This window comes from Xenopus laevis, chromosome 2S (assembly GCF_017654675.1).
Source record: "Xenopus laevis strain J_2021 chromosome 2S, Xenopus_laevis_v10.1, whole genome shotgun sequence".
NCBI lineage: Eukaryota > Metazoa > Chordata > Amphibia > Anura > Pipidae > Xenopus > Xenopus laevis.
In genome coordinates this window covers 30736774-30764288 of record NC_054374.1, presented here as the reverse complement: position 1 = coordinate 30764288, position 27515 = coordinate 30736774, and the positions used below count along the sequence as shown (strand labels likewise).

At 40.1% G+C, this 27515-nt stretch overlaps 1 protein-coding gene across 1 annotated transcript; it reads left to right on the top strand.

Moving 5' to 3' along the window:
* On the top strand, positions 1 to 25362 carry LOC108709314 (organic solute transporter subunit alpha). Its single transcript, XM_018249044.2, has 8 exons — positions 1 to 491; positions 12369 to 12520; positions 14943 to 15016; positions 15917 to 16075; positions 17429 to 17540; positions 21656 to 21802; positions 24045 to 24150; positions 24602 to 25362. Exons 1-8 carry the CDS (start codon positions 404 to 406, stop codon positions 24784 to 24786), a joined length of 1023 nt encoding a protein of 340 aa, XP_018104533.1. The 5' UTR covers positions 1 to 403; the 3' UTR covers positions 24787 to 25362.
* Positions 25363 to 27515: the final 2153 nt, after the last annotated feature.

The following is a 27515-nucleotide window of genomic DNA, read 5'->3' as shown; positions in this document are numbered from 1 at the left end:
TGCTATCAGACAAATGAATATACAATCCCGGGAGCTTTGAGGAATGCCGCCTCTGTTCTCTTGTTAGCTGGGAGTATATGGTGTCACTGGCAAACTTGTCTCAGACACGTGTAAAACTAATTTACAACCTATTTTTATATCCTTAGGTTGATGTTTATCTGACTCATGCACTTGTGCCACAGGATATAAGAAGTAGTGTATAGGAGAGAAGGAGTCCCGGCTGAAGGCTTTTCTTTATTCCCAGATCCTCAGTAAAGGGGCAAGAAGAGAGTGGGGCTGTTTTGTTCTGTATCGCTTTACCATTCACACAAAAGACCTGGGCTACAAGGTACAAGGGAAGCTCAGGAGAGGCACCAGCCTGCAAGGAGACTGAACAAGAACAAGCCTGAAACTCACTGATTAAATGGATGCTCAGGAAAATGCTACCCAACCACCATTCAACTCCATCTGTTCCACCAGGCAGGTTCCTTACTCCTACGAAATCCTGCAAAGTAAGTGCAACACTCAGGTCCAGCCTTGTACAGCAATTATAGTTCAGCTCTGGCTTTTTTTTTTCTGCTGTGCTTTCTGATACTTATAGGGGGCAAAATTCTGACATTCCCCAAACTCATTCCAAATGGTGAAAATGAACAGAGACGTTCAATCTGAAACCCTCTAACAGTTGTTGGTCTACAACTCAGCATCTTTCAACAGCGATTCCTGGACATTGTCGTTCACTAACAGCAGGAGGGCTGCAGAGTGTATGTTCCTGAACCATTTGTAACATGTCATTTGAATATTTCACAAATTCTCACCATTGCTATTAGTATCATTTTTTTTTATATGATCTTGCTGAACTCCATCTCCTATCATTGCTATTTTTGTAGTGGCTGCAGAATCAGTACTTATAGATATTCTCTTGTAATGCATGGGGTCCCTATCTGTCAGACTGCCCCCTATATCATCCCTAAGTACCGAAGATTTTATACAGAAAACTAAATGTGCAACATGATTTGACCCACAAGTTATTCATTTGAAGGGCAACAAAAACTTAAAAGGTGCCAATGTATGAGCCCTTCCAGTCGCAAAAAAGGAGCAGTAAAAGTTGTAAATTTAAAGTTTTTGAACAAAAATGTGATGTGTACAAGAAAATAAAAGAAATGTGCACCCCATATGTTCCAGAAATATCCATCTCTCAACAAAGTGGGTGCAAGTATGCTGGGAAGTACACATCTACATTCTATAGTATTTAGAGGACCAAAGTTGCTACTTATATTCCCGATATATGTTTAAATGTTACTGGACCTTATTGGAATGCTGGTAGCAACTACAGGGAAAGAGACACTTACATACAGGGCTGCATAGGACATTTTTATATAGGAATTACTTAAATTTGGTGTATTGTGCAGTCTTATTTTTTTTCTTTTGGGCAAGTTAGGATATTTACTAAGCATCAAATTATCCAGCGAATGAACATTTAGATTTTCTTCTCTAATGGCCTTGCCATCCCAGATTTGATTGAAACCCTTTACCTATGCAGTGTACATTATAGGTAGAGGTAAAAAAACCCACATTCTCTGAAAGCACATAGGGTAGGTGAAAAATCTCAAAAATGCTCAGGGATCTTAAAAGATACTGACAAGGAGAGTTCCCTCGGGCCCTTTCCTTTCCCATATACTGTGCCAGTGGGAACTAAATCTGTTTGCTAAATGTTAAATGTTGACCACTTCTCCTTAACAAAAATGGGGCAAGAGTCTGGCAGTCAGCCTTTTCTCTTCTTAAAGGAACAGTAACACCAAAAAATTTAAGTGTTTAAGTAATGAAAATATCATGTACTGTTGCCCTGCACTGGTAAAACTGATGTGTTTGCTTCAGAAACACTACTATAGTTCATATAAACAAGCTGCTGTGTAGCAATGGCGGAAATTGAAAAACAGCTATATGGCACAGGTTAACTAATGGATAACAGATAACACCATTAGACAGACAGAGCTTATTTGCTATCTGCTGTGTAACCTGAGCCTTTTCTCCTTTGAATGGCTGCGCCCATTGCTACACAGCAGCTTATTTATATAAACTATAGTAGTGTTTCTGAAGCAAACACACCAGTTTTAACAGTGCAGACCAACACTGCATTATATTTTCATTTAAACACTTAAAACACTTTTATTTTTTAACGTTACTGTTCCTTTAAGCCAACAACTTTTTGACGATGGGAGTGGATCATATTGAAATAAATGTCTGCATTGTACAGTTTAGGGTTGTCACCTTATTCCTAGGGGAGATGGTCCTTTGACAACTTTTTTGCCCCTGTTCCTACCAAAGGACGCAGACTTCCTAATTTTCTAATACCCTTCGTCAATGGGCCTTCACTTTGCCGAAAAATTAGCGAATTTCCTGCGAAATGGCGAAAATTTGTGAAACTTGAATTTTGCCGCCGGTGTCAACATTCGGACAATTCTGACGCACATTAAGTCAATGGGTGTCTATTAATTGTGGCCGGCGTTGGAATTGTCGTGTAAAAAAAAAATTTACACCAGCGAATGTTCGCTGCGATTTCGTTTGCGTTTGTAGAACAGAAGTAAACTTTGCACCTGCTATTACTACACAGCTGATAACTTACAGGACTGGCCAAGCCGACCAGGCTTCCTAGGCAACCCGGCCGGCCAACATTGGGAGGGAGAGAGGTGAGGGATGGGGAAGCGACAGAGGGACTAGGGGTAGGCAGAAGATGCTTTAACAGATACCTGCCCAGTGCCCCCCCCAACTATTGTTTCGCCATAGGCAGGTTCCTCTTCTGCCTACCCCTAGTTCCGGTCCTAATAACTAACTATAGGAAATGGTCTCATATATGAATGTTTTCTTTAACAGAAAAAAAAAATGTCATCAGTATAAGAACATTTCTTGAGAAAACTCTCCAGGGCGCTTGACGCTCAGAGAAATTAGGAGCTGCTACTTGTAAGTGGATTTAAATAGGTTTAATAGTTTCCTTTGGGGGAAGTGGCCTATTATGCCCTCTCAGAAAACAATGAGTCCCTAGCCGGCTGCAAGTAGCAGGATGCAGGCAGAAGTGCCCAAATGTGTCTGCAGTGGAGCGTGGGGTGAGGAATGCAGGGGCCCCACCAGTCACTTACTGTAAAACAGCATAATTGGTAGCCAGAATCTGTCCTTGTACAGCTACCATTGCCCAGGCACAAACTAATATCTGCCAATTATACACCATGGTCAGGGCCGCTGTAATAATGTAAATCAAGGGGCGTCTGCCCAGGGCCCACTTATTTTGGGGGCCCACTGCTGAGTCGTAAATTAATTATTTTTTTTTCAGTTTTTTTTTTAAATCAGTACTTGGTGCTGGTGTTGTAGTGTGTCAGGGCTTGCTCCCTCCCCCGAGCCGATCCACTTACATTGCACCCCCCCCCCAAACCGGAAAGTGGGTTCTGGGGGTATTTATATATGGAATTGCCCCTTGCCATCCTGCTGTGGGTTCTGGGGGGTGTTTATACATGGAATTGCCCCTGTGCCATCCTACTATGAATTCTGGGGGCATTTATGCATGGAATTGCCCCTTGCCACATACTACTATGAATTCTGTGGATATTTATACATGGAATTGCCCCTATGCCATCCTACTATGAATTCTGGGGGCATTTATACATGGAATTGCCCCTTTGCCATCCTACTATGAATTCTGTGGATATTTATACATTGAATTGCCCCTGTGCCATCCTACTATGAATTCTAGGGGGCGTGGTATCATGGGGGAAATTTGCACGCTGCGGTTTTTGGGGCCCACCAGTCAGCTCTTTGCCCAGCGCCCACCAAGGCCTTAAAACGGCCCTGACCATGGTGCTTTTAAGAGAAGCAAATCAGTTTGTTTTTAGCTCTTTTCCCATCCGGTTACTGCTTAGGGAGTGCCAATAAAATCATTTTATCCAACTTTCTATTAACCATTTCTGCACTGTAAGGACGAGTCTTCCATGGTAGGAATTTCTTGGCACAGTGGCAACTAATGCAACTCTAAAGTTTCCAGTCACTCCCCATTTGATACGGTATGTTGTTTCAGGAAAAGGAAAACAGAAAACATTTTGTTGTGGTTTACTGAATTTGCAATGAAGTATAAACCTATTATTTGTTATTCAGATTATGAATTTTTAAACCCTAGGTGATCAAATGAAAGACTGACACACCTTATTCTATATTACACCCACTACTTTGGAGCATGTTTTACTCTTTTACTAACATGGGTGCTAAATTGGACCAGTGTAATCACCAATCAGCAACTACTTTTGTTATGACTACTAAATAATGATGGGCGAATTTCGGGCGAAAAATTTGCGAAACGGCGCCGGTGTCTCGTTTCGATGGCGAAAATAAGTCAGTGTCCAAAAAAACGGACACCGTAATCCATTTTTTCTGACGTCGGTTTGGCAAAATTGTTCGAATCGCGCCTGGAGAATAAATTCGCCCATCACTATTACTAAAAGTTACAAAAAGAAAATATAGATCTGATTGGTTGCTATGGATGTCAGCAACTATTAGCATTTCAGGTGGCCATACATATAAACCAGCAACAAACAAGTATTGGGCACTCAGAAAGATTCCACTAGGGCAACCAAACATAAGTTAAAAATATAATATTTCTTTCAGATACATTAAATGGAACAATATCTCCATTGACCCTACGTGTTTTGTTCCCCCCATGGCACTTAATCATGGGCTCTATTTGTATTTCATACATATAAACCGCCAGCTCATCCCTCCAGACCAAGTTGACAGTTTATAAGGCCACTAGTCTACAGTTCACACTTTTATTAACCAGATGAGGTTTAGTAACAACTCTCATTTTTCTTAACAGATGAACTCATTTTGCATTTTTTTATGATAAAACTGTCAGTTAAATCCACTAACAATTTAAGTGTTAACACACAAAAGATTGCAGCATAAGGAATTACTTTGTGGTGCAGGAGAGAGCTGGGTAACACTCACTAATGATTGGCATTGGTTTACAGTGAGTGCTATAAGAACTTATTATCAGTGCATGATTTACATTGGGAATGAATAGAAGGCTTTTCTCAACTATGGAAGTGAAACAGTGGGAGTTTATTTATTTTCACTTTTCTCATCTGATGTGTGTGTAAGCTGCTTGTCAAAAAATCCTAACATTTTTTACGGCTTTTTCCAAAAAGCCAGATTTTTCGTATTTTTACCTGAAAAGCCCGAAATTTTCAGGCTAATTCCAGAGCAGACCACAAAAACTTCCACATAGGATAGGGACCTCTCCCATTGACTTATATACAACCTTGGCAGGTCTGAGATGGCGGATTTTCGGATTCTGACTTTTTGCTGCATCGGACTTTAATAAATCCCAGAAAATTCGAGATTTAAAGAATGAAAATTGAGTTTTGCAATAAAAAGGCAGACCAGACTGTAGTAAATAACCCCCTATGTGTTCTACATTATTGCCTTATCCACTTGCCAGGATCTCTTGGAGGCCCATTTAGCAAAGTCTGAATTTATCTCATTATTTTCTGAAAACTACTATGACCAAATACACACGGGTTTTTTTCCCTTATTAATCAATCAATACATTTCCTGAAAATTCCCTGTGCGGGAAAAAAATGAAAAATTTGTGAAAAAATTGGATCATACAAATTTATCAGATTTTCCACACAAACACTCCAACTTTTTAACCACAAACACTCCAACTTTTTAACCACAAAATCTTCGAACTATTGCACAAAACCCAGTACAGTTCATGATATCTTCAGGACTTCTCCCATTGACTTATATTTACAACTTCGGCAGTTCTGAGATGCCGGATTTTCGAGATCCAATTTTTTCGAATAAAAATTCGGATTTTATAGTAAAAAAACACGATTTTTTTGTTTTTTTGCCATTCAGACTTTAATAAACAACCCCCTGGAGTTCCTTAAATCCACTTCAGCTTTCACAAGTTCCCTACTCTTAATCATTCTGAAACTGTATTTCACCTTCATTACTTCCATGATACTATTTTTACTGTAAAAATGCATCAGTATTTTATTTAGTACAGTATTTAGTATTGCATAAAATGTGTATTAATGAATGGCATAGGATAGGCATAGGATTGCCACTATAATAACATGGGAAAGATTAGCCCCCTAAGAAGGCATAGCAACCAACCAATAGCCAGTGTGCTGGCTTTACAAAATATAACCTCTTTCTAAAGCTGGCCATAGACGCAAAGATCCGATAGTACGAATCAACGTACGATCGGACTTTCCCATCTCCAGACCCGCCATTCAGATCAGTCTTACCATTCTGATCAAATAAAGTAGTAAAAGAACAGATCAGCCGATGTTCTACCTCTGACAGCAATCGTACGATAGTTATGTCTGACAAAATCTAGTGACAGTCTCCCACTGAAAATCGTACGATCGGCAATACACGCAGAGATATTATCGGCAGGCAACAGAAATCTTATAACCTGTCCAATCGACCAAACGACGATCTACGCCGGACAAAAAAAATCGGGACTCTCCACACATGGTCCGAAAATCGCAAGAATCCACGATTCGTACGATCGGATAGTTGCGTCTATGGCCAGCTTAAGGTGTAGAAGTTCAGAGCTTGCTGTTAATGGCAGAAAAAAAAAACGCTGGGACTTTTTCAGGGTGATAGGCTGTAAAAGATTGTAAATTTTTTCTGGGGTACCCGGCTTCCCCCCTACATTTCCTAACATATGGCACATAAACTATACAGTGGGCAGTAGGGCAATATAACAACTCTATTTTATTTTATTAAGGTTTCCCAGGCTTGTGTAGTGTAATGTTTTTGCTGCAACATATTCGTCCATTCAACTTTAACTTCCCAACTTATGCAAATTAGGCAACGCTAGCAGTACCACTAGTGCTACTTCGCCAGCATTCGACGCCCTGGACGCAACTTCGGATTTTAGTGAATTAGCGCTGTCCTGGCGAATCTACACCTGGCAAAGTGTTGCGATGTGAGCAAAGCCGTGGCTGGCGAATTTTCGGTGGTTAGTGAATTTGCCCCATAGTTCTGTTATGTTCAGCCCCTTTCAAAAATCGTATTGATCCAGGGACATAAGACTTCTTTACAGCTTGCAAATTAAAATGAAATCTGGTTTTTAGTGTGACTGACCCAGCAGCTAAAAAGCTCTGTGAGGCTACCATTTTATTGTATTAGCTGTTGCTTTCATTATAACAACACAACATCTGTTTGAATAGATCTCTATCAATGTAGCACACCAAGATCTTGCAATTTTATGCTCCGTTTGTAAAATAGCTTAGCCCTCTTTTAGATCAGTCCTTTAATGACATTCTTGTTTCAGGGGTTTCCTAGGTGCTTTAAGGCCAATGTCACACGGGACGGGTCGCATACTGCATGTTAAGAGCAATATGGTGACAAGGTTAATAACCAATAGGTATTATTTTTTTGTGGGTGCAATTAACAGGGAATCACAGTCAGGGTCAGACTGTAGGGCCCAGGGCCCACCAAGGCTCTGCCTCAGGGCCCCCCTGCAAGCCATTTGCTGAGACTGGCAAGTAGAGGAAGAGGTGCGTGCACATGCGCGAAAGTGCACATATGTGTACAGTGTTTTTGCCATGACTGGCAGAGGAAGAGGCGCCGGGAAGGGACGCAGGGTGCAAATGTGGGCCAGTGGAGCCCACAAGAACCCGGGCCCACCAGGTTTTTTCCCGGTGTCCCTCCGGCCAAGTTCGACCCTGATCACAGTAAAGGTATGGGATCCATTATCCATAAACACACTCTCCAGAAAGTTCCGAATTATGGGAAGCCTATCTCTCATATGGGCAGATTCACTAAAGGATGAAGGGGCATAGAGAGTTAGTCGCTAGCGTTTGTTCTGTGACTTTTCACTCTGGCGAATAGTTGTTACTCCACAAATTCACTAAAGTGTGAATTTTACTGAACGTTACCTCTTTCGCAAAAGTTTACCTCAGCAGACCAGGCGAACAGAAAAAAATTATGCAACACCTTCCTCAATCTTATGTCAGTGACATCATATCCTGTATGCCAGGAAATGCATTAAAGTTGTTAAAAACGCTGGCGACTTTTCTTTTTTTTAAAGTGGGATTGCCTTCAAAAGTCCGAGCTATTAAAGATTTATGTGTTAATCATTTTTTTAAATTAATTTGAGGGGCATGCTGCATTTACAGTATATAAGGGTGGGCTTGTGTCTAGGGCATTAGAGGATCTATTCTGTCTTTATTTTGGCTCATTGGACATTTGTATTAAAAAATTGGCCACTTCAAACATTTGCACAAACATCAATATTAAAGACGTCCATACGGGTTTAGGCCCTATTCAAAATAACCTAAGCGTAAGAGTACTAACGAACTTTCACTAGGCAGAAATGAACACTAGCGAAAATGCTTGCACTGCCGATGTAACGCTAGCGAAAATTCGCCAGCGTTCAGGCTGCTGAGACGCAACTTCACATTTTAGTAAATTAGCGTAGTGGTAATGAATTTGCACCTGGCAAAGTGGCGCAGAGTTTGGCAAATCGGTCGCTGGCGAAAACTCGTCTCCCTGGGTAAAAAAAAAAAGGTAACTTTACTTGTATTATTACATGAGGCTTGAGGTGCTTTTCTTAAGACAACATTTTCAGAGCACATTATAATTTTTTTTAAAATCAGAGACATCTGCTTCATTTTTAAAATGGATCTAAGCAATAGTTTGCAAACAAAAAAATGTACTAAACTCTTGAAACAGGGGAAATTAATTAACTTGTTTCTTTAAAAATATAGATGCAGGTTATTCTGCCCAAAGTGCCCTATTTATTTGTATATATATTTATAGGCCGATATTTGTGGGCAGCAGAGCCGGGCCAACCCGGGCAGGCGCCCTAGGCAACCTGGTGGGCCACGGCGCTGGCTCTGTGCGCGCTTGACTGCGCATGCGAAAATTTTTGCCAGCGCGTATGCGCGATTTTTTTGCCAGCGCGCATGCGCAGAAGCGCAAGCCACCAGTGGCAGTCGGGGAGGGACTGGACCGGACACGGGGTAGGTGACAGAGCAGGTACGTGCCTGGCGCCCCCTCAGCTTTGCACCCTAGGCACGTGCCTACTCTGCCTACCCCTAGTTCCGGCCCTGGTGGGCAGGTTAAAACCAGTTTAAAATCCGGCCCTGTATATCTGTTCATTTGAGTGGGGATTGTGCTGTGTGCATGTTGATTGTGTGAATGTGTTATAAAACAACTGAAAACTATGGGGCAAAGTTACTTAGCTCCAAAGTTGCGCCAATGACGGCTTCGCTCACTTCGCAACACTTCGCCAGGCGTAGATTCGCCAGGGCAGCGCAAATTCACTAAAACCCGAAATCCCTTTGCTAGTGTTAGTTTGTCAAGCAAAGGGAAGTTACGCTAGCGATGCCTAATTTGCATACAGCGCCAAGTTAAAGTACAATGGACGTATATGTTGCAGCAAATACATTACATTACACAAGCCCAGGGAACCTTAATAAAATAAAATAGAGTTGTTATATTGCCCCACACATGTGCCCGCTGTATAGTTTATGTGCCATATGTTAGGAAATGTAGGGGGGAAGGAGGGTACCCCAAAAAAAAATTACATCTTTTTCATCCTATCACCCTGAAAAAAGTAAGACACCAGCGTTTTAGAAAAAAATGTCAACTATTTTTCGATAAACTCCTATCTACTCTATTGCTCTTCGCCTGGTCTGAGGTGGCAAAGTAAAGTCTGGCGCAAGAGGTAACGTTCAGTAAAATCTGCAACTTAGTGAATTAGCGACGTTATGTCCCTTCGCCAGAGTGCAACTTCGCCTGGCATAAAGGGTGCGAAGTACCGCTAGAGTCTGTCTACTGGTCCAAACCTGGTGTATGTAAAAATGTGCTTTATTCTAATGCCAGGATAGTTGTTTTTAAATGATTAAAAATATTTATACTTTGAAAACAATAGAGGGCCAGTGTGATTAAGCGTGGTCCCTTTGTGACACCTGTAATTACATAAAAGAATATTGCATCCTGCTGGAAATTTCCTTCTATTAAATGGTTCAGCTAATTGTCTGATTTTGAGTAATTATCTGCAAAGAATGAACTAGCCAGCATTCATATAAGCCAAAGGAAATCCCAAAATGTTTTATTTGAAACACTGCATTGTTGTCCAGCAACCAGATTTCTAAACACCACAATTCAAAGCAAAAAAGCCAATGAACTGCAGTCTGAAAGTCCTTGAGAGATATCCGCTACTTCCCAGCATCACTTGCAGGCATATTTACTGGAAATAACTGTGTACCATGTTAAGAGAGCAGGTTTGCGTGCAAGTGTTGGGTCTCAGTCCTTAAAGGGCATGTAAAGGCAAAAAAATAAAATCCCATTTTTACTTTCTTTAATGAAAAAGAAACCTATCTCCAATATACTTTAATTAAAAAATGTGTACCGTTTTTATAAGAAACATGACTGTATGCAGTGAAATTCTCCCTTCATTTACTGCTGTGGATAGGAATTGTCAGATGGTCCCTAACTGCTGAGCAGGGAAACAATCATACTTATGAACAGCAGGGGGAGCCCCCGCCTTACTTCCCAGCCGTGCAGAACTCAAGCAGCTTTGTTTATGACGATCCCTAAGCAGCCCAGACCACACTGAGCATGTGCACAGTCTTAGTCTTGCAAAGATGTTTAACACAGTTACAAGATGGTGACCCCCTGTAGCCAACTTTGAAAGCATAAATTATTTGTTTGATTAGGCTTGTGGTGCAGTAAGTTCATGTTTATATTTAGTATACAAAATACAGCATTTCTAGCCTTATTCTATTTTAGCCTTTACATGCCCTTTAAGAAGGATATTAATGAGCTGGAGAGAGTGAAGAGATGTGCAACTAAATTGATAAAAGAAATAGATCAAATAAACTTTGAGAAAAGAGTATAACGAGTAGGATTGTTTTTTCTAGCGTAAAGATGCTTGCAAAGGGTACATGATTACTCTTAGTAATAGATTAAAGTACATTATAGGCATATGTCAGGGATCTTTCTTTCTTATTGCCAAAAGATTAGCCGCAACAGTGCAAGCTAGAATGCCATTTTTATTCTTTACAATGCTTTTCCATACCTGAGTAAACAGCACTATCTCCTACTGTCTCCTGTCTCCCTACTGTTGTAAAGGCTCAATCTGTTAATGCCTTTAATTTGGGCTTGGATGATTTCTTGCACAAGCACAATATCCAAGACTATTGTGATCTATAGATCTACAAATACAGTAGTTATTAGTATATACACACACACACACGTATGGGACCTATTATTCAAAATGCTGGGAACCTGGGTTTTTTTGGTTTACTAAGGGTCGAATATCGAGGGTTAGTTAACCCTTGATATTCAGCCATTGAAATAAAATCCTTCGACTTTGAATATCGAAGTCGAAGGATTTGCCGCAAATACTTTGATCGCACAATCGACGAAAAAATCGTTCGATCGAACGATTAAATACTTCGAATCGAAGGATTTTAATCCATCGATCGAACGATTTTCCTTCGATCAAAAAAAGCTTAGAAAGCTTATGGGGAAGGCTAACATTGTAGCTCGGTAGGTTTAAAGTGCCGAAGTAGGTAGTCGAAGTTTTTTTTAAAGAGACAGTACTTCGACTATCGAATGGTCGAATAGTCGAACGATTTTTAGTTCAAGGTCGTAGTCGAAGGTTGAAGTAGCCTATTCGATGGTCGAAGTACCCAAAAAAAACCCTTCGAAATTCGAAGTTTTTTTACTTCGAATCCTTCACTCATGTAAACGTTAATTAATCATGTAAACGTTAATTAAACCCAATAGACTGGTTTTGCTTCCAATAAAGATTAACTATCAGTGATTGGTGAAAAATTAGCGAAACAGGAATTTTGACCCCGGCGTCAAAATTATTATGACGCCGGCGACAAGTCTGACGGTGGCGACAATTCTGACATAAATTAAAGTCAATGGGCGCCTACTAATTGTCTGTGAATTTTTGCGGCAATTACGTGAATTTATTCGCCGGTGGCGAAACACGGAAATTCGAAAACCTGGTGAACAAATTTGCCCATCAGTATTAACTAGATCTTATTTTGGATCAAGTGCAAGTTACTGTTTTATTATTACAGAGAAAAAAGTAATCATTTTTCAAAATTTGGATTATTCTGCTAAAATAAAGTCTATGAGAAATGGCCTTTCCGTAACAAGGTGCTTATGAATAAATTATAGGTTTGTGTATAAATATACAGTGGGATTCATATGGAGGGTTAAATTGATGGTGTTTATTCAGTCCAAATAACTATGTGTGCAACTAGATAACTGTGTAATGCAGTTTTTAATTAGATTAGATTATAAAAATATGCGGTATGCTACAAGCAAACTAAAATTGCCATTGTTCTTTCTTCTTCTAGATCTTGACATAACTGGTATGTTGCTCTTTGCTATGTTAACGTTTATGACGCTGGTATCGCTATTGGTGTTTTTGGAAGAAGCTTACTATATGTACAGAAAAATGCCTAGCCCCAAAAATTCCATACTCATTTGGATAAATTCTGGAGCCATGGTAAGTCTATAACCAGTTACATCCGTGAAAACTTGCCTTTGTTGTTTTAGCCTTCACTTCCAACAGGGGGCTCAAATATGAAATTAATTTATTTAGTTTTCTAATGACAGTAGTGAAACACCAGTAGGTTTACCCTTTCCCAAGACTTTTGGGGGGTTATTTACTAAAGTTTTTGGTGCAAAACTCAATTTTTTTAGGGTTTTTTTCTTTTAAAGCACACATTTTTCGGGTTCAGAGGTTGCATACAATTCAATGGGAGAGGTCCCTATCCTATTTGGAAGTTTCTGTTGTCTGAGCTGGAATTATTTCCGACTATCCTACTATTTCAGGCTTTTCAGGCAAAAATCCTAAAAATTTGGTCTTTTCGGGGAAAAAAAGCCAGAAAAAATCATATGATTCAGGAAAAAACGTCCAAAAAAAGGTACCATTCGGGTTTCCGCATGTTTTTATAGAGTTTTTCCCCCCAATCCAATTAAATTATGCTTTCTTAATAATAAATAAGGTCCAATCGTGGATTCTAGTTTGGCATGACTTTTTTCTTTAAATAATCAGAAAATATGAATTTTAGTAAATAACCCCCTTGATGTCAGCAGTCTCAGCTGCTCCCACGAATATTACAATGGTGAAGGATAATTTTAGGGTCACACCTGCATCCTATGAGGAAAAGTCAGGCCAACAATTAAAATGAGTTTTAGTACCTTAAAGCATCTGCTTCATTTTAAGATGGTCTTCACCTTTAATTTAACCTTAAGCATAAACCACAGCAATTTGCAGCTGATGTTCTTTGATTTTGAATCATTTCTGTGTTTTGTTCTGCAACTCTCAGACTTGGAATGTAAATATTTTCTCTGGTTGCTAGCAGTTAATTACCATGCAGCAGTTTTGAAATTGATAATTAATAGGAGAAATGAAAGATAAGCAATGCAAATATACCCAGATAGCATTTTTATTTGTAGTCTGTAAAGGAATACAATAAATACAAAACAAAAATAAAAAAGGAAACAAAATAAATAATGAAGACTCCTCTATAATAGTGCTTTCCAACTGGTGGCATATGGCCTGCTGCCCCCCCCCCCCACTTGTGTGGCCCTCCATTGAAGTATAGCTGCTTTGATTGTTTACATTTGTGTAATATTTAAAAGGTATCAGAACTCAGATTCAGGCTGCAAAAGTCCTGCATTATTCACACAATCCCATGTATTGATCACACCTTTAAGACCTTGTATTGTTCACACCAGTAAGGTTGTTTATATCTTTATTACCCTGCAATGATCACACCTCAGACTGTCAGGGCCCACTTTGTTCACCTGTTCACAACTCAGACTGTAAGAGAAGCACTGGCATTGTGTCCCTGTATATAGCACAGAATGTACTGTTCATTTAATAGGTCGCCTACCATGCCCTGCCTGTGCCTGCTCTACCCTACCCTGTGCCATACTCCGCTTGCCTTATTCTTTCTGTGTGCCATACCCTGCCTGCCTTATTCTTTCTGTGTGTGCCATACTCTGCCTGCATAATTCTTTCTATGTATGCCATACTCTGACTCCCCTACTCTGCTTGGGTATGCCATAAGGTACCTGCTCTGCCTGTGGGAGATGAACCTGGTGGGGATTTGTTAGCATTTCGAAATACTTGTTAGGGGTTCCCCAAGGTGTTATGGATAAATGGATTTAAGAATATGTCTTTCTATGACATGAATTTTCCACATATGAGTGATATCCCAGCAGTGAGCACAAACCATTTTGTTTTCATGTGTTTACTACCAACATTAATGTTGATATGGTGATAACATGGGTGTAGTTTAAAAGGGGGCATGGTCAACACTGGCTTCCATTATCTGCCCTCCACCGCCTAACCCAGAAAAAGTCCGCCCCTCCCTACCACAGTTGGACAGCACAGCTCTATAACGTTTAATGTGAACTTCCTTTGTAAAGGTCACACATGCTGATTCTCAGCATTCTGGTAGCTCAGTGGTACCAATGGCCGTCCAAGGCGGTCTGGTGCCCTACGCCACATATGCGAACATGTGACAAGTAGCAGTGGAGTCAAGAGAGTCTGGACTAGGGGTAGGCAGAAGAGGTACCTGCCCAATGCCATCCCATTGTTGCGCTCTAGTTAGGTGACGCTTCTGCTTACCCCTAGTTCCAGCTACCCCTAGTACCACCTGAGTGGTGCAGCAAAAGGCTTGGAATTGTCCCTCTCTTCATTTGACCCAGAGCCAAAAATATATAGGGGTCACTGGCTTGAAATTGATTGGGTAATCTAATACAATCTGTAAAGTGTGCACATTAACACAGGGATAATGTAATAAATCTCAAATTTTGCACAATGTCTACTAACCCATAGCATCCTTTGAACAGGTAGCAGTTATCAGTAATGTGTTTCCAAAAAAATATCTGTTTTTTTGTCTTTTAATCTTTAGATGATTGCAACAACATCCTGTTTTGGAATGTGGATTCCACGTAGCACCATGTTTACTGACTTCACTGCTTCTGTGTATGTTTTTGGCGTATTCCTGGGTTGTATTTGTAAGATGATGAAACTTGTTCAGACTAGGTGCTTGAATGCTGGTTATTGGCAATCAAAATTGTAACTTTATGGCCACTAGTGGTCATTCTCCCATTGTCTATGGTTCTCATAGACTTACATCTTACAGGTATGGGACCTGTTATCCAGAATGGGGTTTTCCAGATAAGAGGTGTTTTTGCATTTTAGATCTTCATAAATTAAGTCTACTAGAAAATGATTCAAACATTTATTAAACCCAATAGGATGTTTGTGAAGATTCTCATTAATCCAGGTGATGGTATATATGTATAAATAAGTCATATCAACTGGATTTGCTGTGTTTTTTTCCTTGAAGACTTTTCACCAGTCATCCAACTGGCTTTCTCCATTCAGAGTGAAGTAATTCTCAAGTTATTCTGAATTGAGAAAGCCAGTTGGATGACTGGTGAAACGTCTTCAAGGAAAATACACAGCAAATCCAGTTGATATGACTTATTTCTACAGACATACCCAATAGGATGGGTTTGCCTTCAATAAGGAAGATTTTTATCTTAGTTGAGGTCAAGTACAAGGTACTGCTTTATTACAGGAAAAAGGAAATATTTTTTTAAAAAATCAATTATTTTATGAAAATGGAGCCTGTGGGACATGCACTTCCTGTAATTCAGAGCTTTCTTGGTAGCATATCCCATACCTGTACTTGATGGTATAAATTCAATGTTACTGGCAAAACAATCCTATTAGGTTTATTTAATGTTTAAATGTTTTAGCCATGTAACATTTCATTTATTATATTGTCTCAAAAGCAGCCAGATTTCAGTGGGTTAACTGAGAGAAATAGTATGCTTGTGCATTTATTCATGCATTTTAACTCACTTTCAATTAAAGGTTCCTTGCGATGCTAATACACAAGTTTCAGCTCATGCTGGTAAATGAATGTGGGGGAAGAAGAGAATTTCTCAGGAAATTTGGTGATACGAAGCTCAAGATTAGCACTGGTCCCTTGTGCTGCTGTTGCCTGTGCCTGCCACATAAAGACATTAACAGGTCAGTCAAGGAATCTCAATAGTTTAAAGATGTGGCACCTTAATGTAATACTATATTTTAGTTAATAAAGTAATATAGAACTTGCTCTAGTTTTTACTAAAGCAAAAAGAAAAATGGGCAACATGGACTTAATGTGATATGAATACTCAGAATAACAGAGCACTTATCGAAACACAATGCTTCAAAGTATATGGCAAGAAAAAGTGCAAATATATGGTACAAAAGAGATACTTTTTTAACTTTAATGCACAGTCAGTGGTCTAAGATTAAAAACACTGCAACTCAATGCTTTGTTACCATTTACTGACCGCAGGAAAATATAATATAATAACCGGGTATGATTATGGAACTATGAAAGAAAGGAGAAATGAGGCAAAAAATAAAATAAAATATGCAAGCTGCAATCAATGCAGCACATTAATATAAAGTGGGTCTAGTGGGTTTTTGGCAATATTTTACTGGTGTCTAAGACAAATCTATAAATACCAGTGCTCAATATGAAGGGTTTAACACACAGGGATACCTGTTAGTTCCAGGGATCCCATTCATGAGCCCTGTACTTTACGCAGGCGCATTCCAGCCTGTAACGCCGCCTGAGGCCTTCGAAATGCCGGGGCGAACCTTTATGAATGTCCCACCACCACCACATAGTCTCCATCTGCATATAAAGTTTTACAAATAGGCATATATTTGATACTGATGAAGGGCCATGCGGTCCCGAAACGTTTGAACTGTGTCAAGAGCACCATGGAATAAAGCCCCCGTTTGTTGCATAAAAAGGTATTGGCTTTTCATTTATTGTTGGATTCATTGCTGGTGTGTGGCAAGGCCCCTGCCAATACCTGCATCCCCTTCTGCCTATCTTCTGTTCATATATTTAGGAGGACCTTATATAATAGAATTATAGTTTTATAGGTGATCAAACCTATGGGAGAGGGCACATTGCTAGTGCAGAGAGCAAAATTGCTCTCTGTGCTAAAAAAGCAGAATTTCCGGTTTAACAACCGGAAATTCATCTCTTAAAGTTACCAGGAGTGGCTTTTTGCCGCCCCTGACTTTATGCCTTTCACCTTTTTCAGAGAGAATGGAAATAACTGGTGTTTTGGTCAATGCACCAGTTTAGAGGAGCACGTGTTGTTATGTATTGACAAGAACCTTTATATAAATGGTCACAGTTGGCTCTAGTGATCTATTACTTTAACTTAAATCCTATGTCATATATATCAATACTTAAAACTAATATTTAATAATGAAACTACTAAATATATGAGATTATCCATTAACAAAGTCTCTGAACAGAGTACATACAAGAGAAATTTCCTTACAAAACTGTGCTCTCTGTCCCATTTGTAGACGGACTTTATTCATCCTGAAGCTGGGTACGTTTCAATTTGCATTCCTACGCCCGGTGCTTATGTTTCTGGCTGTAGTTCTCTGGACAAATGGAAACTTTGTAATCGGTAATGTAAGTACTTCTCTATGTTATTGTGAAACGATGAAAAGTTTCATGGGAAAGGGCAAAGTTTTCGCATATTCTAGATGGTCATTTACCAAATTTTTCAAAATCTTTAGACTGTGCAACTCATTTCTTAGAGCAAAATCTAAGTCTTGAGGTTCGTAGTCATAGAGCACACTGCCTGGTTCCATGGTACATAGTTCTTAGCATTTGTTTTATATAATGACATTTAATTGATTGAATGGGCCCATAATTAAAGGAAAACCATATTTCCCACCACCAACACCACGTAGTCTCCATCTGCATATAAAGTTTTATAAAAAGGCATACATTTGGGAGGACCGTGGTCAGGGAATTATATCTTATATAAAAGGGAACTTAGGCTTTCCTTCCCCTTTAAAAGAATATTATACAGGTGTGGATTTTTCCCAGAATTATAGTTTTATAGGTTATCACACTAAACAATACAGTTAAACCTGTGGTAGTCCTTGAATAATTGAGAGATGTGTCAGTATATACTATACCATACTTAGAGGGTTATTTATTAAAATCTGATTTTCTGGGGAAAAACACAATTTTTTCGTAGAACAAAAATGCCAAATATTTCAAGGTTTATTTGGTATGAAAAGTTCATATCTGCCGAGTTCATGTAGAAGTCAATGGCAGATGTCCCGTTGGCATTTTGAAGATATCCTGATCTCCACTGGATTTCATTCAATAATATGAAGGTTTTATGGTTTTCGGGCATCAAATCCGAAAAAGTCACAGGTTTCGGGCGTCAAATCACGATTTTATCGAGTCTTTTCCCACACATGAAATTTTCTTGAAAATGTATTGATAAATAGTGTGAAAAGTCTGTACGGATTTGGTCGGAGTGGTTTTCAGAAAAAAAGTGAGAAAAATGTGGATTTTGATAATAACCCCCTTACTATATATTTATTTTACAACCACTATCTTCATTATCTTATGAATCAATAGTTAGCTGAAGGGGGTATAAACGCTAATATCAATTTTACATAATGAAAGAAAATATATTTTAAAGGGGTTGTTTTAGATTGTTCCCCAGAAATAAAGACTTTTTCCAATTACTTTCCATTATTTATTTTTTTTACTGTTTTTCCAAAATCTAAGTTTAAAGTTGAATGTTCGTGTCTCTGGTGTTTGAGTCTGGCAGCTCAGTAATTCAGGTGCAGACTCTAAACTGTTATAATTTTGCAACATTGAGTTGATCCATTTCTCAGCAGCATCTCTGGAGTATTAGCAACTATTGTATCAATTCTAACAGCTGCCTGTAATGAAACCCAGAGATTCTGCTCAGCAGGGACAAAGATAAGAAATGTATCAACTAAATGTATCAATTTAGAACAGTTGACAGGGTCAGTGACCCCCCCTCCCAGAGCTGCTTCAGAAGGTGAAAAAAGACACTTGACACTTCAATATTAGAAAAATGGTCACACATAGAAAATAGAAAGTCATTGGAAAAACTCATTATTTCTGGTGATCTATCTGAAAACAACTAGTTGTTTGAAGGTGAGCCACCCCTTTAAGCAAAATTCCAGAATAGATTAATTTCTAATTTTTTTTTCATTTTTAGTTATTAAAGGACATGTCAACCCAAAAAATTATATTTGATGTAATAAAAGAAAACACAATTATAAGCAACTTTCCAATATGAATTTATTAAAAATTGTTAGTGCTTTAAAAGTTATTTGTTATTTGCTTAAAATGAAATCCATTTTTTAAAAAAGCAAACAGATTTTGTTATATTCAGTTTCAGTGAGAACAAAAATCATGCCGGGTTTAAAGAGGTGGCACGTATGACGTCATCCCGTTTGGCGCAAGATACAAATATTTAAAGGCACAGGAGCCTTTTACACACTTTCGGTGTGTTTTGACCTGGCCTGTTACCCCGACTACTCCTTCGTCTCTTTCCTGCCCCTAGTTCCAGGCCTGTTTGGTACCTCTCTATGTCTCAGTTCTACACAAAGGCACGGTTATGCTTTCCTCAGGTTACATTAACGAGTAACTGATACTTAGGTTTAGGTAAAACGCCAGAGCTGCATTTTCCTCAGGCTACATTAACGAGTAACCAACCTTCACTAATCTGCTTTTTTTTAAGAAAAAAAATTTGACAATGTCATCTACAGGCTGATGCTAGGCAAACCCAAAAAAGGTTCTGTATGGGGAAAAAAAAACAAGCCGATGCAAAGGCAAGGTAAGGAGGTTCGTATTGACTCTATTAGGCGGAAGATGGACTGCCGGCACTGCCAGTCAGTGTATTGGCACAAGGGTAAATTCGGTTGTTATGGTCATCCGGAAACATGTCCTTGTAGCATTAGGCCCTGTGGCCAGCGCCGGATTTCAATGTGCGGCGCCCCCCTAGGCCGCGCGGTCCGCCCACCTCACCTCCCCTTCCCAGCGCGCCGGCGTTTTTTCGCCGGCGCAGCTGCTGTAATTGAATGGGGACGCACGCGTCCCCATAGTGCGGCTGGGCGGCATGCCGCCCCTATTTTTTTGCCGCCCTAGGCCCGGGCCTATGCGGCCTTGCCGCAAATCCGGGCCTGCCTGTGGCGTGGGCAGCTTAAGCGCTTGTTTGCCCGTAGAGTTTGAATCCCGAGTTGATGATTTCCTAGTCCTTTCGAGGTTGCATATTCCTGTACAGAACCCTTCTTCAGGTTGCATTCAAGAGTAACAACTACTTTGGAATCTGCAAAACAGAAGTAAAATTTACGGGTTTGGTAATCAGCTTCTAAAATGCTTTCTTTAAAGCTATCTATGGAACCCTGTCAATTTACCAAGATCAGCTGTGAGCTGATGCAAGGCATACCCCAAAAAGTTCAGCAGGGGATTTCTTCCAGGCAACCCCTGTAAAAAAAAAAGGGCAGCCGAATGGAGTTTTGAAGAGACAGCCCTTCAACAAAGGAAGCTGCCAACTGCCATGTTGTTTTTCAGCAAGGTCCCTCCTTCCATCCCAGCCAGGCTACCTTCCTGATGACTTTGTGCACAACAGACACAGACAGGTATCAAACAGGCCTGGAACTAGGGGCAGGAAACAGGCGATTTGCCACATGCTCCAAAGAGCAGACAGGATATCTTGAGGCATGATGGGGGGGAGCGATTTTGTAGAGGTCGCTCTTGAATGCAGCATGAAGAACATGGCAGCGATGACTCGGCAAGGTGGGGGTGAAGGTAGCCTGCCTGTGATGGAAGGAGGGGCAAGCTGTTTGCCCCTAGGTCAGTCGATGGGATTGCCAAGGTGGGGGGGGGGGGGAAAGGTAGCCTGGCTGTGATGGAAGAGGGGCCTTGCTGAAAAACAACATGGCGGTTTGCAGCTTCCTTTGTTGAAGGGTTATCTTGACAAAACTCCATTTGGCTGCCCTTTTTATTACAGGAGTTGCCTGTATGAACCCCTTTGCTGCCCTTTTTGGGGTGTGCCTTGCATTAGCTTGCAGATGAGCATGGTAATTTGTATAATGAGCACAGGGTTCTGTAGATAGCTTGAAGCATTTGAGAAGCTGATTGGCGAAGGCAGATATGACGCTTTACCAAACCGTAAATATCAGTTACTTATTAATGTAGCCCAAAGAAAAGGAGACTCATAGCGAATGCTACCAGCCAGGCCCTTGGGGGAGAAATAAGGTGATTAGCTGCATGTGCCACAGAACAGACACGTGAGAACACCAGTTTTGAAGACTCCAAAGTAGCAGTTACTCTTGAATGCAGCCTGAAGAAAATGGAAGGGTTCTGTACAGAAATAGTAGCGGAGGGCTAGTCCTGAAGCCAAAGGCGGCTGTTATAGGAGGAAGAGTGAGCCGCGACCAGGTCCTTGGGGTCTGTTCTGAGTTTGGGATACCCTGCGTTACACTAATGTACTTGTAATGAGTAACCATGTGCCCTTGCCTTCTCCCCAGAGAAACCAACCAACCCCCAACCTTGACAATCTTTCCGCATGCAGTAGTTTAAATGTACCATTCACTTTACAAGTTTAGTTGCACATCTCCGCACTCTCAATAATATCCTGCTTAAGGACCGAGGCCCAAATCTCCTGTAGTTATGTAATATAAGACAGTTAACAACTCGAGCAGCTGACTGATAAAATGTTGTACTGTTGTTCTTTCTTCCAGTCATCTGCAGACAATGCTACAATCTGGATTAATGTTGGTGTTGGTATTATCACCATAACAGCACTTTGGGCAGTGGGAATTATGTTCAATTTAGTAAGAAACACCTTGAGTGAGAAAAATATTATTCCCAAATTTGCAGTTTATCAGGTAAGATCGAAAAACATCACAACTCAACACAATGATTGTTTAAAGGCAGGTTTAGTTGCAGGAAAACCATGTGCACTGTCAAACAAAGCCTCCCGTTGGCTGCAAATCCACATATGAGCAGCTCCCTGACACCTGCATTACCGTATATACTCGAGTATTAGCCGAGTTTTTCAGCCCCAAAAATATGCTGAAAAACTCTACCTCGGCTTATACTCGGGTCAAGCGCAAAAACGGTCACCGGCGTCTAAGAATAGTCGCCGGTGTCTAAGAATAGTCGCCGGCGTCTAAGAATAGTCGTGGGCATCTAAGAATAGTCGCCGGCCTCCAAGAATAGTCGCTGGCATCCAAGAATAGTCTCCAAGAATAGTCGCCGGCATCCAAGAATGGTTGTCGACATCCAAAAACAAGACGCCGGCACTTCCAATGGGAGCAGAAACCCTCAATTTTTTGATTGAAACTTACCAGAAGCTACTGCATTTCTCACCCTAGGCTTAAACTCGGCTTATACTCGAGTCAATAAGCTTTCCCAGTTTTTGGAGGTAAAATTAGGTACCTCGGCTTATACTCGGGACGGCTTATACTCGAGTATATACGGAAATCCCCACAGAATGGTAGATATGGGAAGATCAGTCAATAGTAAAAATTCAAGTCCGGCTTACCCAAGTTGTGACTCCTTCAATTACATTGAGTAGGAAAGACAATAGCTTATATGAAAGTAGTTCCATTGTGAAGGGCTGGCTCTTAGAACAACATTGTAAATGGAAGGATGAATTACTTGCAATGTATGCAATGTAATTTAGTGATAAAAACTATTGCATAAAAATCAAGACAAGGATAAGGAAAGTTAAGCTAAAGAAGTAGCTAGAAGTGTTGTACATAATGTTTTGGGCTTCTGTACCAGTCCAAGGCAACCACAGCCCCATAGCAGGGATGATCTGTGCCTCTGAAGATTCCCATGAAGCTCCCCATCTTCTTTTCTGCTGATTAACTCTGTCCCAGAATTTGTCTGCAAATGGAGCAGCAGCCATAATCACTGCTTTAGCCTAGTTGCATTGGCGGTTCTGCCACAACTATAATTGCCATATGTATTTAAATATAACATCACTTCTCATTTATTGCTAAATTGGAAGATGCACAAATCATACAAAGGCTGATCACTGGATACAAAGGATGAAGGATGGACCGTCAGCTATTGCTTTACAATGTAGCCTTTATGATCAATTGCCCTCGCATACCCCAAAACCTGTTTTAAAACAGACCTAAACCCTAAAAATGAATATGGCTGAAAATGACATATTTTATATACTGAACTTATTGCACCAGTCTAGAATTTCAGCTTGTCAATAGCAGAAATGATCCAGGACTTCAAACTTGTCACAGGGGGTCACCATCTTGGAAAGTGTCTGTGACACTCACATGCTCAGTGGGCTCTGAGCAGCTGTTGAGAAGCTAAGCTTAGGGGTCGTCACAAATTATCAAGCAGAAAATGAGTTTTGTCTGTAATATAAGCTGATGCTACAGGGCTGATTATTAAATTCAGCCTTATATTGTGACATTTTTATTCTATGGGGCAGATTAATCAAGGGTCGAATTTCGAGGGTTTAAAAACTCTCGAATTCGACCCTCGCAAAACGCTTGATCGAACGATAAAATCCTTCGAAATGAACAATTTTAAGCGATCGATCGAAGGATCTTTATTCACCCAAAAAAACTTAGAAAAGTGCTGGGGAAGGTCCCCATAGGCTAACATTGCACCTCGGTAGGTTTAAAGTGGCTAGTATAAAGTCTAAGTATTTTTTAAAGAGACAGTACTTCAATTATCGAATGGTCAAGCGATTTTTACTTCAAATCGTTCGAATCATTCGATTCGATCTAATTCGATCGAATTTGAACAATTCGATGGTCGAAGTACCCAAAAAAATACTTCGAAATTTGAATATTTTTCCATTCGAATTATTCACTCTAGCTTAGTAAATCTGCCCCTAAGTGTACTGTATATTGTGAGTGGGTCCCGAAGCTCAGTAAGTGACAGCAGCACAGAGCATGTGCAGTGAATCAGCAGGAAAGAAGATGGGGAGCTACTGGGGCATCTTTGCATACACAGATATTTACTGCTAAAGGGCTGTGGTTGCCTTGGGCTTGTACAGAAGCCCAAAACATAATGTACAACATTTCTGGCCTACGTCTTTAGTTAAGCTTTAGTTCTCCTTTAACGCTATATTCTGATTTTTGTGTATTACAGTTTACAGTCATTCTGAGCCAACTGCAAACCTCAATCATCAATATTCTTGGTACAGCTGGCGTTATCTCTTGCGTTCCTCCTCTCCCTGGCCCATCAAGGGCTTCTTGTATGTACCTTCTCTTTTCTCTGATTAAATGATTTATTTATATTTATCATGGCATTGTGAAGTTATATTATAAGAAATTAAAATGCACATGCAGATACAGTCATTATGTAAGGCTGGCCCAAAAATAGAACAGAAAGCTCCCTTTTCCCCGTGTTATACTTCAAAACACCCACTTTGAAGAAAAACCTGTTAAATGCCCCTCCAGCAATTAGTTATTTATATCACAGTGGGTATTTATTTCAGTAGGGGCAGGGTCACCATCAGAAATTTGGTGGAAATTTGGTTTAGAGTGATTGTTTTTTATTATCATAAGCCTCCCCAACCTAAACTTGGTTTATTCCAAGTGAACCCAGTGAACAGACAAAGGAGGGTGGCTAATCATTACTGTCCATTGACTGACTTTGTCTCCTTGCTGATATATGTATATATTTTCTGTCGGTTTATTTGTCAGACATGAACCAGCAGCTTCTCATTATGGAAATGTTCCTGGTGACAGTCATCTGCCGAGTGCTTTACCGGAGGAGATATGATGATAAAAATCTATTAGAAAACCAAGAGACCAATGATAATTTACAAAACAGTATGATGCATCTGAACGGCAAAGCTTTGGAAGATGGACCCCAAAGTGTTTTTTAAGGGCACCAAGACACATAACATTCTCAGTGGATTACTCTGTTCAGTAGTAGTAGTTGCTCAGCACCTCTGCCTGACCTATACGTATATACAGTGTAGCTATCACTGTGTGCCTTTATACCTGCACTGCCTGACCAACTGCAACATGCACTGCATCTATGGCTCCTGCATCTGTGAAAACGCTTCTCCTAGTCTACCAGGGATTGCAGTGCATATAACTGCATTGACTGCTCAACCAGAATGTATAGTGCATCTGCTGCACTGTATATTCCCTCACTGTATGGAGAATTCTAAACTACCAATAACAGTAGCGAAGTCATGACTTCAAATACACAATGACCTCCAATGCATTGCCAGTGATACAGCTGCCTTTCTGCATTGTAAATATGCAGCTGAGTCATATCTTACCCTTTCTGTGCCCGCATTGCACCATTGCATTTTACTTTTGTGGGGTGGGCTTTTGGAATGCCATATATAAATATATCTTGTATGTATACAGTTTGGGTATGTTTGTTAAATATTTGGGAAAAATGATATTGTATTTATAGTGCTAATAAATATTATTGTATGGGATACGTATGTTATAATAGTGTTCACCTCTTTCACTGTTACCTTTTTCTGCTTTGAACACCTGAGCACAGGGGCAGCCAAAATGCTTTGTGTACCATAAGTCTTATAGAGAGGCAGAAGAGAACGGCAAATACTTAAACACATGAGGGAACCAACTTTAAAGTTTCTTACAAAGCATCTTGTTTTTTGCTTGCCCGAACAGCGTCAGCTTAGTATGAGGTGTAAATCATGTTTTTAAACTAGCTGTGCTTGCTATGATACCACAAGGAAATAACGATGTATTATAGGAAACCCTACTGTTACTGTTACAGAGCCAAAGATTGTAGAATAATTAAGCCATACTACCAACCGGATTCAGAATGATGGTTCAGTTGGAGCTGTCAAAATAATCATAGTTGTTATGTATGCCTAGCACATTAATGGGAATATCTGCAGCTCCCTGACTTTTTATTATGGTGTTATTACCTAAATAAATGCCTTGATTCTACAGGAAATACTATGAAACCAATAAACTTTGAGATTTTTGTCCATTTAATTCAAATACATCCATCAAAGCCCACTTTTACCCTCTACTAGAGCAGCTGCTATGTTGCTCACTGGACACTCAGCTGGAGCTGTACCCCATCTATGATGTATTCCCATGCAGGGCTTCAGCAGCAACAGTTACAGGAAACTTCCTGGCCAGTGTTATTGGGTGTAACTTAGTTCATTGCTTGCATGTGGTTACAACAATATAGAAGCCCCAAATAAACATGGGATCCATAATTTACTGGCCATGGTACTGCAAAGATGCTCGTGGCTAAAGTGTGCCTAACAGAAGAAAGGTTATTTGCCTGCAAAGATGATCCAAGGGGCCTAGCACCTAGCTTTTAATGATGCCAAAACCACACAATGTTTTTGGGGAATGTCCATTCTTCTGGTGGTCATCAGTGAGTGAACAAAAACAAGCTTAAATATATGTCACACCCCTGCTCATCAATATACATAAGAACAACATGGCCCCCAGTCTGTAGATTCATATGTTTTGTCTACTAATCTAATCTAAACTAATCTAATTGGATTATTATTATTAAAACAAATAAAGTTCTATCTTGCATAAAGAATGGCATTAACTCAATGGATGAAAACACAATTTTGTCTCCATATATGTCCCTGGAGTGTGCAGTTTTGGACTCCAGTCCTTAAGAGGGATATAAATGAGCTGGAGAGAGTGCAGAGACTAAGTGCAACTTAACTGGTTAGAGGGATGGAAGACTTAAATGATGAGGGTAGACTGTCAAGGTTGGGGTTGTTTTCTCAGGGGAAATTACCTTTGCAGGTACATGAGAGGACATTAAAGACAAATAGAGGGGACATTTTTACCCATAAAGAGGATCACTGCACCAGAGGCCACCCCTTCAGACTAAAGGAAAATAAATTTATAGCATATATATATATATATATATATATATATATATATATATATATATATATATATATATATATATATATATATATATATATCCCTATTTAGAGTCTTTAGCAACTGTTTCAATTGTCTGGGTCCTTAGCAGCCTATTTTCACTTTATTAAATTTATATTAGGGGGACCCTGGCAACCAATGTTTTTTTTTTTTATAAAACTTTTTATGGGGGGACCCTGTTCACCAATTAGTTTTTTTTTAAAACTTGTGCGTTGTGCACCAAAGTTTTTTCTTGCTTGCGGGGGGCTGGCCACCAATGTTGTTTTTTTTTTTACTTGTCGGGGGCAAATCCCGACCCGCACATCACTAATTGGGAGATAAGTGATAAAGTTCCCCCTAAGTATATAAAGGGAATTCAAGTCCAGACTCCCCAAGCACAGATTACAAGTACTCAGAGCTTCTGCGCATGCGCGAAAAGACGATTCTACACATAAAGATGCTTCTGCGCATATGCGAAATTACGCCTCTGCGCATTCGCGAATCAACGCATGCGTACTCGATTACTCGCACAGATTGGAACAAGTAGTTAGTCGGCAGAGAAGGGACCGGACTTGGGGTAGGAGTAAGTACGTGCCTGGCGCCCCTCCACCTTTGCGCCCTCGGCACATGCCTACTCTGCCTACCCCTGGTTCCAGCCCTGCAAGTACTGAGTGCATGAATATCCCAGCTGACAAGAAGTCAAGGGTTCTCACCTTGCCTC

What these genes read in the sequence shown, in the direction of transcription:
- LOC108709314 (XM_018249044.2), top strand. Translation starts at nt 404, where the DNA reads ATGGATGCTCAGGAAAATGCTACCCAACCACCATTCAACTCCATCTGT. An exon ending in GGATAAATTCTGGAGCCATG is followed by an intron (nt 12,521 to 14,942) that starts GTAAGTCTATAA and finishes TTTAATCTTTAG; the next exon opens with ATGATTGCAACAACATCCTG. An exon ending in CCAAATTTGCAGTTTATCAG is followed by an intron (nt 21,803 to 24,044) that starts GTAAGATCGAAA and finishes TGTGTATTACAG; the next exon opens with TTTACAGTCATTCTGAGCCA.